Genomic DNA, 14,150 nt, shown 5'->3' on the forward strand with positions numbered 1-14,150 from the left:
TCAGTGCTCTCAGCCTCACTGGGCCGTGGTCTTGGAAGAACCAACACTGGTAATACAATTAGTTCAATTGGGCTGGTGACAGAAACCTGAAGATATCACCCAGGATTTGCAGTGGCCGCCATGCCAGGGTTATCTGCCTGACTTTGTAGGTCACTGTGGGGCCAAGCCTGCCGGCCTCTCTCAGAGCCCTGTGGCCTGACCAGAAAAGATCAAACCCCTCACTTGAGTCGCCGTGCCCCAGGGGCACGGCCTACATGCTGTGTGGTTCTCACTGTCTCTGCTAATCTAGGTGTCAGGGGAAGAGCCAAGAGGCCCTTAGGAAAGCAAGGGGTTAAGTCAGCCTCATGGACCTCACTGGGGTGACTCAGTCTTCTCATAAGGGAGGGTTTTGTTCTAACAGCTTGGGACTTTTGCTTTCATTTAGCACCCAAAGAATGTAAGAGTGATTAGGGTGCTATTAATATCCAGCCTAGCCTCCCTCTGGGCAAAGGGCTGAGGCAGGAGACTGCTTGGAATGACTATACACACATCTCTCTAAGCCCCTCCACAAATCCAGAGGGGCAGGAGGCTGCTTCCCCTGCTCCCACTCTTGCAGATGGGGTGCTGTGGCTGAGGGAAGGGCGGAGATTCGACCAAGGCCACATCTAGGGAACGATAGCCTCAGAAAAGGCCCATGAGTCCCTGCTCCTGGGAAGTGAGTGCGAGGCTGGCCGAGGGCAGAAGGAAAACTAACGTGAGAGCAGAGCTTCTGGTCCCCCTTCTACTTGTGGTCCCACTTGTAGGAGAGGATGCTCTTTTCTGCCCTCACCCTGGGTGGCCTTGGAGAATGTCCTCAGATGACTGTGCTGAGCCTGAGGTACTGGGCAGAGACTCAGACCTGTGTCTGCACCCCAAGTGAGCCAGGTCTACCTCCTGCGTACTGCGAGCAAACCCAAGAGCTCAGCAGATCCAGCAGCAACTCTCCTAGCTCTGCCCTACTGGATCCGTCTCCCTTCCTCGGGTTCCTCATTTGTATTGGTGCCGACCTTTTAGGGTTGGTGTAAGGGTTAGAGTAGTATATTCTTGCAACATGCAAACACACCGCGTTCTCTCTGGAGCTCCCCATGCCCACGTTGAACAGGCATCTGGGTTTCCCCAGTCTCGGTCACCAAAACCTGAGCAAAGTCCCAAGATTCTGTTGCTTATCCCAGTGGCTCAGAATCACACAGGGGCCTCGGTCTGGCCAGGACTTCCCCCCTGTATGTACCAGCAGTAGACAAATGAGCATCAGACATGACAGGAGTTCTGAGGTATGCAGCCACAGCCAGAGCCCACACTCGCTTCGCGGGGTGGTCTGCAAGACATTCAGCCAACATTACTGAGGAGGAGGGCACAAGGCTTGGGGGGGAGGGTGGCTGGGGGTATCCCCATCAATGCTGTCATCAGTGTGGCCAACTATGGGTCTGTGCTATGACTAGTCCCGGGTCTGTCTGGTTCAAAACCCTGGTTATTTCTGCCAACCCTGTGGTAATGGTGAGTCCCAAAGACTTCCATGTTCAAACAACAGGTGACCACCTCCCCCTCCCCCACCTCCCACCCCTACAGTGGCTGACCACACTCACACTTGGGTTTTCCAGACAAGTGGATGCATGAATGAGTGCTCACACCGTTACCAATCTGACAATGGCTCCCTGACTCTCCTGAGGAGAACGGGGAGTAAGGATGGATGGAGAAGGTAGAAACCCGGAAGGCATTTCCCTAGGATTGTCCCCCAGCACCACCTCTGTACTCCACAGTGGCCTAAAAGACAGAACAGTGGCCTGGCAGATTCCCAGGGTCTGCCCTTGTCCAGGACACCATCCTGAGGCCCACTTTTCTCTGGCCGCACCAGCCACTCCTGGCCAGGGGGCTGGCTGTCTCTGTTGAGCAAGCACTGCTCAGAGTGGGTCAGGCCACACTAAAGAGTCTGGGACCGACATGTCGGCTGTGTAGGGAATAGGAGAGAGTTCCCAAGACAAGCATGCCCCTGAGTCACCTCCCCCAGGGCCTTCCTCCTCTGGTGTGTGTCTACAGTGTCTGTGTGTCTGTGTGTGTACGTATGAGAGTGTAGGAAAAGGAGGGGGCTTGGCTCTGCCTCGCCGTCTCACACAGAACTGGAAAGAGCTCAGAAAACCAAAGATGGCCCAGGGTCCATCTGGGCAATAGAGTGAATTTAAGCCCGACCTGAGCAACTGAGTGAGAACCTGTCTGGAAATGAGAAGTAGTTTGGTGGTAGAGTGCTTGACTAGTGTGAAATCCTGGCTTCGATCCTCGGGTCTGCAAAAGGAAAGCTAAGAGTTAACTGGAGGAAGTTCAAGCACTTGCTTCTGTAGCTAGACACAGAAGGGGAGAAGGACTAAGGCTGTGGAAAAAAATCACAGATAAGAAAGAACGAGTGGGATTTATCAGTGTGTGGTACAAACAGACACGGAGTTAAGAAAAGCAGAATGATTCACAGTATGCCTGAGCAAATTTCCTGAGCTCCCTGAGGCTTGTTCTGTATCGTTCTCACAAGGTGAGCTCACACGGCAACAGCTCGCATTGTGGGTTTCATGATTAAATGTGATCATACAAGTATGGGGTGGGGGCGGGGAAGCACCATTCCAAGTAAGGTAGGGAAAGTAGGGAAGTGCGGGTGCTGCGGAGTCCTGGGGGACCTACTCCTTGCCTCTCTAGTCTGATGCCTTAGACCAGTTTCCCAGACAGAACTCTAGCGAGGAGACCCCCAGGGAGGTAGCTCCTTGGCATGTCCAAATAGACCGTGCCTGTAGACATGCTCTGGAGGCGGTGACATCCCAGGACTGGGACAGCCCAGTCGTCTCAGTGTTGCAGACCTGGGGCTGCCTTGAGAAGGACTCAGCTGTGTATCTGTTCATCTGCTTGTCCAGTCGAGCTGTCAATCACCGCCAAACCAAGGCACACCATCAGGCTCACGCCCGTAAGGACCAACACCATGTTCACTCCTGCCCTGATACTTAGAAAGCCCTGGGTGCAAATGCCACCGAAGAGCAAGGAGGCTTGGGCCAGCCCTGCTTATCTGAGCTCTGGATCCGTTGGCCTTTGAAGAATGCTCAGGCCAGGGGCAGACCTCCCTGCTCCCACTGACCCTCCCCCACCACGACAGGAAATAAGCCAAAAAACGGTCGCCCCAGGTTTCCTCCCCAGCTTGTTCTCTTCAGCAGTTCTTTTTTTAAAAAAGAAGTCCGCTTGAAAAATGGGGTTTTTTTTTCTTCTTGGAAATATGTGTGATTGCTCAATCCACAGCAGTTCAAAGGCACCAGGAATGGCAGGGAAGCATCTGAGCCTTCTACTTAGCTCCAAGCAGAAATAAATCTTGCCCAGTTCCCTTTGTGCCTGGCTGTCCAGAGACACTTCCCTGAGTCACTCACGCCAGCTTGATGTGCGTCACCTCTGGAGTTAGGGACCACACGGTATACCAAGTTCCAAGAGCCCCATAAAGGGCAGGACTCCCAAGGGATGCTCAGAGGAAGTGAAGAGTCAGGACCTTCTCAGGCTCTGGGATTGGCCCTGCCTCGCCCAGGTGGGGATCTGAGGATCATTAAACCTGGCTGAACCTGGAATACTAGGTCTTTCCTACCTGGTATTTTAGTCAAGCTTCTGCGGTGGGATACAGGAACTGCTCACCCGGCTCACAAGGGCCAGCTCTAAGGTCGTCTAGGCTAACCTAATAGGTGAGCCCCAAGGTCGGAGAGACCCTGTCTCAAAACAACAGCTCTGTAGGATCAGCACTAAAGGCTGATCTCTGGCCTCTACATGTACAAGTATACACACATGCATGCACACGCGCACACACACACACGAGTGCACATGCATGCTGCACACACACATCCTTGAATACCCACACACACCAGTACAGATATATGCACAAAATCAAGTTACACAGACTTAGAACTGAATCAGTTAGCTAAAACTGAAGGACATCAACACTGGGCCACTCTCTTGTGAAATCACTGGGTCTCCCTAAGATCTGTGCTCTTGATGCACTTCTGTAGTGGAAACTGTCCAATGGCATACCACTGTCCGCCTCGTCTCAGCTGTCATTAGTGACACCCATTAGCGGTAACGGGAGTGTCTGCAGACAGACCCGAGCGAGCATGGCCTGTGAAGGCCACCCCTTCTCCCAGAGTGCTGGCTACTCCTGTCTACTGTGCACCACCAAACTGAGCAAGCCTGGCTTTCCATTCTTGCCAGGTGCACACAGAACACTATCACCCTAGCTACGAGCCTGCCAGTTGCCTTTAATCATGTCCTCCCTGGAGAACCACAGAAATTGTATGTTCTGATCATAGTGTCCAGCAAATAGCCACCCTGGGGATATTCACTGTGTTCTTATAACCTTTGCAACACATCTTCTCCCCTATGCGTGAGTTGTTATCCCTCCACATCAAACTCCTACCCATCCTTCAAAACCCAATTCAAATACACCCTCCTTCCTAAACCATTCCTCCTCTTTACCCCAGAAAAAATGATTCCATTCCTATAATTTTTTTTCCTACTGCTGTTGCAACCAATCGCCACCAACTTGGTAACATACAACAACACAAATTTATTACCTTACAATTCTGTTGTTGAAAGTCAAGTTCTGTCTCAGTAGGCTAGACTCTAATGTAAGCTGGGAGCTAGAAAATGACTCATCAGTTGAGAGCACTGGACTTATCAAGAAGACCTGAGTTCAACTCCTAGCACCCACAACCATCTGTGACTCCAGCTGTAGGACATCTGACGTCCTCTCCTGGCCTTTGAGGAAACCAGGAATCCAAGTAATGCCCAGACATACATGCAGGCCACACACCTACACACACAAAGTATCAACATTTCAGAATAAATAAATACAATCTGAGCGCCAGTTGTCTTCCTCCCAGAGGCTCAAGGGAAGGAAGCTTCTCTTCGCCTCTGGCTGCTGGGGCTGCCTCAAGGGATCCTTCTCCCTGCTCCCCCAGCCTGCAAAGAAGCTGGCATCTTCTCTGACCTCTGACGTCGGCCCTCATGTGTGTATTTCTCTGCCTTTGGACTCTAACTCTGATGTGACTATCATAGCCTATCTGTCCCTGCAGGTAAACCAGCTGATGACTCCATCTGTGATCCTCTGTGTGGCTCCATCTACAGAAACCCCTTTGTAATTCAGGTGACATACTCCAAGGTTCCACTGTGAGCTCTCTCAGAGAGCCCCGCACAGTTCAAATATAAATGCCTCAACAGCAGGAACTTGTCTCATTTCTACTTCCATGAATATCTCATAAAAATTCATTGTAAAGATATTCGTATCTCAGCCATGCCCAGTACAGGGACAAACACGGAAGAGCTGCTCTATCTGTAATCCGTAGAAGGAGGCTTCTTTGCTTTCTTTGAGAAGCAGCTTCTGTGAAAACAAGGTCCATGAAGAGATGGTACACACATCTCCTTCTGGGGTCAGGCCAGTAGGATGAGTGACAGAGCCCCCGCGGATTGATGGGGTCTGTGGTGGCAGAGGGTGTGACGGTCACTTAACTAGGGCGGCTGCTATTTAGTTTTGGGGTCAGGAAGAAATACCATCTTTTGTTGGCAAGCTCTTCCAGTTTCCAAGAAAAGCCAAAACTCTAGTGCTAAAAATAAAACCACCTGATTTAGAAATGTTACAGCTAATACCGAGAGAGAGAGAGAGAGAGAGAGAGAGAGAGAGAGAGAGAGAGAGAGAGAGAGAGAGACCAGAGGACCAAGCACAAGTCTCTGGGGAATTAGACTGCAGCTACCAGTTGCCACTTCTGATTTATGCTCTCCAGTGTGTTCCTCTGGGCCGTACATACCAATTAATCTAATTCAGTCTCAACAGCAGGGCCAGCCACAAGCACCCTCACGAAGGCCAGTGAGCAAGACGGAGCTAGTCCTTCCAAAAGTCTGGTGGTGCCTGATCAGGTGTACAGAGCTCTCAGGGCTGTGTGGTCCCTGCTGTAGTTCCTTGCTGTATGGGCCTAGATGTGATTGCCCTGGATCGGCCTCATTCCTTCAGGGAGGCCAGGTCTTGCAGCAATGAAGGACCTCTCAAACCAATGACTGTATGCCTATAAACATCATCACTTCAAACACAGCTCAGCAGTGACAGGAATCACACGCCACGTCACAACAACTGTCTGTCTGCTTCTAACAACTGGCATGGGTGTAAACAATAGGACGTATTCAGGTAAGGGGTATATGCAGACACCCCCATGTGTTTCTTAACTCAACTAAGGATAACACTGACAGCCTAAGTCCTCTTTGGTGACAGTTTGAATGTAAAAATGTTCACACAGGCTCCTGTGTTTAAACACTGAACTGGTAGCTCTGTTTTGGAAGGTTGTGGACAGTAGAGACCTATGGCCTTGCTGGAGGAAGTGGATCTCTCGAGGGTGGGCCTTGCGGCTCACGGCCCCAGCTGGCTTCCTCTCCTGGCCTCACACTCCTGCCACCACAGCCTGAGCAGCAACACCACCATGCTGTCCTACTCTCTTCCCCTGCACTCCCCTCCCTCCCCTCCTCCATGGTGGACTGTACCTACAAAATAAACTACTTCTTCCCCAGGTTACCTTCCACCAGGCATGGATTACGATGACAAAAGAAAGGAGATAAATGCCTCTGCCTGGCGTCACCCCCACATCCACCCTTCTTCTTCCTCAGCTTCATTTCATTTCAGACTCACTGCAGACAGAGGGGCCTGGACCCAAGGGCACCATGTCCCCGCACAGATAGAGACTCTCTCACATGGCACACTGTGTCCCCTGCACAGATAGAGGATCTGAGCAAGAGATTATAGCTCCATTTTACAAATGAGAAAAATATGACTTCAAAGATGCAGTTCCGATGCTGGTCACACAGTCAGAGGATACAGGATTAAAATGGGTCTCCTAGCCCAGCATGGCGCCTCATGCCTGTAATCCCAGCATTTGGGAGGCCGAAACAGGAGGATCATGACTGCTAAGCTAGTCAGGGTTACGTGGCAAGATCCTGTCTCAGAAAGAAACAAAAGAGATCAACTGGGGAGAGCGCACAGGACATAGATGTTCTCAATGTAAGCATGTTGAACTGTGTTAGATACCAAGAACTTGGTTTTTTTTTTTAAAAAAAAAGCTGGTCATGTGACCATGCTTCTGACCCCAGTGCTGGGGAGATAGACAGGAAGATCCCAGGGGCTCACTTGGTGAGCATCAGGCCAACGAGAGACCAGGTCTCAACAAAAAACAAGATTGGCTGACTTCTAAGGAACACACCTAAAGCTGATTCTGGCTTCCTCCTGCACATATATGGTGTGCACACTTACATGTGTGCACATGAAACATAAAAAAATTATAAAAACAAGCAAACAATGACAAAACATCCAAAGTTGCCATACCCAGACTGTTCTCTGCACCAGCAACAGCTGGCAATGGGAGATGGTTCAGTCTTGACTGTTCTGGTCGCCGGTCCTTTCCCAAAGCCAGCATCACCAACTAGGACATGCCCTGCGTCATGCAGCTCTTCTCTGGGAGCTGAAAGTCTTTGCAGTGTCCCCAGGGTGGGAAAACAGCAGCCCAGATCTTCAGAGCCCAAGAGAGCCTTCCCAGAGCAGGTGGGATGGAGTGTCTCAGCTGAGGCTCCTTCGCCCTGTCCATCTCTGCGCAGGGACTCTTGGCTTTCAGAGACCACAGAAATGCTACAGTAGCTTGGGGCTGGGCTGCAGGGTGGAGTCAGCTCTGGTGGCTTCAGGGGGCAAAGGCGGTTTGGGACAAACCTTCTTGGGTGTGGAGTGCCTTACTCACCGCCACGCTAAATGACCTCATAACGTAGATATAAGTGTTCAATTGTGCGCCCACTTTCTGTCCTCAAGTCCAGGCTCCACTTTGCGCACGAGGAGCAGTCGTGAGACCAGAAGCCAGGAGCCTAGGTAACAATGCCAGGGCGGGAGGTAGCCTGTGGAAGTCTAGACATCACATCCACTGCTCACGGAAATTGGCTAAAAGGTCACATATGGCTGAACCACAACCAGCAAGACACAATAAGACGTTGCTGGGCATGCTGGGAAATTTACTCTAGACTGTAGACCAATCATTGAAGAGAATAAACAAAAATGGTTTAAGGATGAAGTCAAGGTGAAACAGAACACAGCTGAGAGCCTCAAAGAAACAAGTCCCAAGGGGGTAGCCTCTTTCATCCTGATGAGCTGTGGTTCTGAGAAACAATACTTTGTTTTTTCTCTGACACTGAGCACGGATAATAAAGAGCTGTACCTGATGTGATCAGCGACTTTGTAAAGCTGGGTGTACAGAGGCCTTCTGTCCATCAGACACTTCCCGCACCTCTCTGTTCTGCCACTTGCCTGAGAGTCCCAGCTAGAGAAGCAGCTCTATAGCCCACAGGCTTGCTCCGAGCTAGTCATCCCATGTAAGAACATCCCATGACCTTGTCCTAAGAACTCTTCTCCCTTCTGAACCCTGTCAGAAGCTCCATGTCTCCTTCATACACACACACACACACACACACACACACACACACACCATTTACCAATAAGCTCTTATATTCCAGAGGAGGGGCTGGGCTTGACCACTGTCCATGGCCCTGCCTAAAACATAGCATGACAAGCATTAGGTACACTGTTTCATAACACAGACAGGAAGGAACCACGGAGCACTTTCCTCTGGGAAGCCAGGCTATGCGGGTGATTCCCAGGCATCCTTGGGAAAACAGTGACATTTATCCCAGCACGGGCTCTATCTGCCTTTACAGCCTTGGTTTTACATAGTTCTAACAACAACCTTCTCTTGCTGAAGCTTGATGGGATGAGCCAGCATGTCCCAAGCATCATGCCTGCTAGATACACACCATAAACAGGCCTGAGCTGAGTGCTGTCTGACTCCCGAGCCCAGAGTTCTGTTTAGTATCGCGTGATGCAGCTTCTGGAACTGCACAAAACAGAGCACCTGGGGCATGTACCTCAACAATAACCACTACCCCAGCCACTGACAGGGGACCAGAGGCAGTTTATTCAGCTAAGCCTTCACCAATTCATCATGGAGAAGGTCTTGCCTTTAGCAACCAGATCCACATTGTTCCATCTGCCACACCACCGCTGTTTTCCTTGCAAGGGCTCAACCTAAGTGTTAACTGTTAGGTAAAGGGCATGGATGGAGCTCGATCCCAGGGTTAAGCCGAGTCATTCTCACGGAGCATTCCCTGCCTCTATAAAAGCCTGAGTTACAGGGGTAGCAGCAGCCGGGGACAGACGGGACAATCTGGGAAGGAAGGGTAGGCCAGCAGCCCCTTTTACAGGCTGGGCCCCAAGGACCCCAGACCCTAGGAAGTCATTGGTGCTGGCAGGGTTTATTAGGTCTGCCCAGGTGTTCAGAGGACATTTGCCCTCGGGGACCTGTGGTAGGCTCCTTCTCTAACCCTCTGCCCTGTTTGTTTATGGCATTTTGAATCATTTAGTTGCTAACACAGACTTCAGCCTTACATTTGTTCTTCCTGGCTCTTGACTCTCCAAGTCTTTTTAAATTGTTATGAAAATGAGTATGCAAATATATGCAAAGCAAAAACACCATACCTAATTTCCATACCTACTATGGAATCTAGCGCAAAGCAACCACCAGGATGGCAGCTTTTGTTATTGTTGCTCCCGTATTATTACAAGCATTCCCCTAGCAGAGTTGAAGAAATTGCCCCTGTGCACCAAACGTGACTGTCTCAGTAAGTAATGTGCATTGGAATACATCCACACTCATTTATGTATTGTGGATGTTTCCCCTCTACAGGGACAGCTGAATAGCTGAGACACATCATCTAACCCCAAAACAAAACAAAACAATGTATTTACTATCTTTTTGCAGACAAGTCAGCCAGCCCTGTTCCACACAGTCACAGATATCTGTTATCAGGATGCTGTCTCAAGGGATGTCCTAGCAGACTCCATGTGTCCTTCTCATCTCAGTGTCTGTCGTCTGTGTATCTCTGATTGTGAAGGAGTACCGAGGCTCAGCAATGTGCTAAAGGAACCTTTTCCAGACTCTTTGAGCTCACTTCCTAAGAGCCCCTGCGGGAAAGCGGGTAGGCTTTCCCTGAGCGTCGAGGCCAAGGGGGTCACTGACAAAAGGACATTTGTGAATCTGAGGGGTCCTCAGCACCTCTGTTCTGAGACTGCCTCCCCCAGAGTAGGGGAGGTGCTGACTCAGTTTCCCTGTCTTACTGTTTTCCAACACCCTGGGCCCTGGTAGAGACTATTTTCCCTTATGAATGGGGGAAGAAACCTCTTCTTTTAAAAGATTGCCTTACATAAGTTAGACTGTCTACCATCCAAGAGGGCACACATCGGTGGCAGACATGTTACAGTGACTCCTCTGGTCCTTACAGTGGCCAATTCAGCTTACCCATTTTTGTTCTTAACTTTTATTTTTATTTTTGTTTTTGTTTTGTTTTATGTGTATAGTTGTTTTGTCATGGGTGTTGGGTCCCCTGGAACTGTAATTACAAACAGTTGTGAGCTGCCATGTGGGTGCTGGGAACTGGACCTAGGTCCCCTGGAAGAACAGTCAGTGCTCTTAACCACTGAGCCATCTCTCCAGCCCCTTGGCCAGTGTTTGTGGTCTCCTCCACCAACTGACGTTTTGTTTAGTTTCAGCCACCCATGAGCTCACATTTTCTGAACAAACCTTGAGGGAAGAGAACTAGAATTTTTCAAAGCAATATGACCCATTTGCAAGCTGGGTGTGAAATTGCTCTATCATCTTGGCCAGCAGCCTCCCACCCCAACCTTCCTGGGTTTGGCTTTTCAGATTTGATACAATGGTTTTTAGACTTTCAACTCCTGGAATGCTGGCCAGAGGCCTGGTCTCCCCCTCTCCTGGTGACCAAAGGCCTGACAACAAACAGCAGGACAGAGACCCTGCCCCTCCCACCACCCTGCTCTGTGCTCAGCATATCAGCCCTCCCCCCCCATCAAGTATGGCAACTCTCTCCTGAGGCTCTTCCTTCAGGCTTAAGGAACATACTTTAGCCCTGAGACAGATCTTTAGGGGAAATGTGTGTGTGTGTGTGTGTGTGTGTGTGTGTGTGTGTGTGTGTGTGTGTAACATATATATTCCACAGCATGCATATATATATAAAATCCTTCTGCACACTGTGAAAATATGTTGTTCTCATTGTTAATAAAAAGCTGATTGGCTGATAGCTAGGCAGAATTTTCAGGGCAGAGAAAATGCTGGGAAGAGGAAGGGCAGAGTGAGAAGAGGTCTTGGGCCAGATGCAGAGAAAGCAGGACATGTAGAAAATGAGGCACCATGAGCCTCATGGTAAAACTTAGATAAGAAATATGGTTAAGTTGTAAGAACTAGTTAATAACAAGCCTGAGCTAACAACTGAGCATTTATAATTAATATTAAGTCTCTACATTTATTTTGGAGCTGGTGGTCCGAACAAAAATTCTACCTACACACACACACACATACACGGAGGACTCTGAGCATACAGCTCTCCCCAGAGGCCCGATGGGAAGATACATACAGAGAAAAACAGCACCCATTCTTCATCATCCAGGATCAGGCAGTCCACACTTGTTCAGGAGCAACATCGCCTCCTCCCTCCTCGCTCCTGTAGATATCCCCACGGCCCAAATCCCAAGGCAGCAGCGTCTTGATTATCTGGGGAAATCGGTTCTCCTGGAGCCGGCACTCCGTGTTATGGATCGCCCTGTGAGTGATTTACAACTGCCTGCTTCCTAAAAGTGCTGTGGCCGGATCGCAACAAAAATGCTGGGAGGCTAGGACAATCCAGAACACCAGCTGATAGAGGGCGCAGGAAAGAGGGGACAGCCTGAGCTGGCGTGGGCCAGTGCCTGTGAGCCAGGAGCACCAGGAGCCCCACGGAGTCTCGAGGCCCTGATGCAGGAAGACCAGAAGCATCTTGCTCTTCCTTATTGAAAGCCTCACAACACAAAGTGCAGTCAACATCAATTCACCCCGAATGGACCCTGAGCTCGAACGGGAGCAAAGTTGGAGCAAGATTTTGCAATTCAGAATTTTTCAAGTTTATGCACTGAAGGACTCTGTGTGCCACTATGTATGTTGTAAAGTCCGCTACTATGTATGCTGTAAAGTCCGCTACTATGTATGCTGTAAAGTCCGCTACTATGTATGCTGTAAAGTCCGCTACTATGTATGCTGTAAAGTCCGCTACTATGTATGCTGTAAAGTCCGCTACTATGTATGCTGTAAAGTCCGCTACTATGTATGCTGTAAAGTCCGCTACTATGTATGCTGTAAAGTCCGCTACTATGTATGCTGTAAAGTCCGCTACTATGTATGCTGTAAAGTCCGCTACTATGTATGCTGTAAAGTCCGCTACTATGTACGTTGTAAAGTCCGCTACTATGTACGCTGTAAAGTCCGCTACTATGTATGCTGTAAAGTCCGCTACTATGTATGCTGTAAAGTCCGCTACTATGTACGCTGTAAAGTCCGCTACTATGTACGCTGTAAAGTCCGCTACTATGTACGCTGTAAAGTCCGCTACTATGTACGTTGTAAAGTCCGCTACTATGTACGCTGTAAAGTCCGCTACTATGTACGCTGTAAAGTCCGCTACTATGTACGCTGTAAAGTCCGCTACTATGTATGCTGTAAAGTCCGCTACTATGTATGCTGTAAAGTCCGCTACTATGTATGCTGTAAAGTCCGCTACTATGTATGCTGTAAAGTCCGCTACTATGTATGCTGTAAAGTCCGCTACTATGTATGCTGTAAAGTCCGCTACTATGTATGCTGTAAAGTCCGCTACTATGTATGCTGTAAAGTCCGCTACTATGTATGCTGTAAAGTCCGCTACTATGTATGCTGTAAAGTCCGCTACTATGTATGCTGTAAAGTCCGCTACTATGTATGCTGTAAAGTCCGCTACTATGTATGCTGTAAAGTCCGCTACTATGTATGCTGTAAAGTCCGCTACTATGTATGTTGTAAAGTCCGCTACTATATACGTTCTAAGTCGTCATGCTGTTTGCACATCAGAATTTGGGGTGACTTTTGCTGTGCTTTATTTCTAATTTTTAAAGCTTATTATTATTATTATCATTATTATTATTATTGCAGTGGGAAGGGGCTTGTGTGTAAAAGTCAAAGGAGAACTTTGTGGAATCCATTCTTTCCTATTTTTATCCACTTGCCTATCTGTTTTTTTCTTTTTAAATTAGTTTTTAGTTTTGATGTCTCATTGGGTAAAAGTGTTTGCTGTGTGAGCATGACTATCTGAGTTTGTTTGTTTGTTTGAAAGCATGACCACAGCTGTAACCAAAGCACAGAGTTGGGGACAAGAGTACCACCAGCCTTCCTGGAAAACAATTAGCTCTGGGTTCAGTGAAAGACCCTGTCTCAAGGAAGTAACACTGAGAGTGATGGAGGGAACGTTCAACACCCTCTTCCGGGCACCACTTAGGTAGATGCCCTTAGGAGCATTCATTCCTACATATGTGCACGTGCGCGCACATGAGCGCGCACGCACACACACACACACACACACACACTATATACAAACTGCCCAACACACATGCACAGTTTTTTTAAAAAAGATTCATTTTGTTGGTGGGTGTCGTATGTGCCCCAGAGGACAGAAAGGGGTGCTGAACTCGCTGGAGCTGTAGCTACAGACAGTCTTGAGAGACTCAGTGTGGGGGTTGGGAGCAACTAAACTGTTGGTCTTCCAGAAGAGTAGCAAGCACTCTTGGATACCGAGCTATCTCTTGAGCCCCAAAATTTATAGATATTCAAGATGGTGTGTGTGTGTGTGTGTGTGTGTGTGTGTGTGTGTGTGTGTGTGTGTGTGTGTATGAGAGAGAGAGAGAGAGAGAGAGAGAGAGAGAGAGAGAGAGAGAGAGAGAGAGAGATTGTGAATAACAGATATTTATCTCCTCACAGTCCTAGGGATGGAAGTCAAGATCAAACTCTGTCTGGCTTCCAGGTATTTCCATTTTCACTGTGTCTTCACATTGTATTGGTGGGGATGGGGTGGAGGTCAAGGGACATAATAGGAAAAAAAAGGGGATATTTGCTGAGAGACTAATATCTAGGATAAAGAACTATTATTTCTCAATACCAAAAAGGGGTTTTTTTTTTGTTTTTTGAGACAAGGTTTCTCTGTAG

General features: G+C 48.8%; 1 protein-coding gene across 4 annotated transcripts in view; it reads right to left on the reverse strand.

Moving 5' to 3' along the window:
• Positions 1-14,150, reverse strand: part of Irag1 (inositol 1,4,5-triphosphate receptor associated 1) — a 110,487-nt gene that overhangs the window by 73,752 nt on the left and 22,585 nt on the right. Inside the window, exon 1 of one of the 4 annotated variants that reach the window (XM_075971894.1) lies at positions 7,382-7,586. The exons of the other annotated variants lie outside the window; for them this stretch is intronic. Within the exon in view, the coding sequence (XP_075828009.1) occupies positions 7,382-7,472 (91 nt within the window). The 5' untranslated portion in view covers positions 7,473-7,586. Of the gene's footprint in view, positions 1-7,381; positions 7,587-14,150 lie in introns of those variants that run through there. 4 annotated transcript variants of the gene reach the window in all.

Source organism: Microtus pennsylvanicus, chromosome 5 (assembly GCF_037038515.1).
Source record: "Microtus pennsylvanicus isolate mMicPen1 chromosome 5, mMicPen1.hap1, whole genome shotgun sequence".
NCBI lineage: Eukaryota > Metazoa > Chordata > Mammalia > Rodentia > Cricetidae > Microtus > Microtus pennsylvanicus.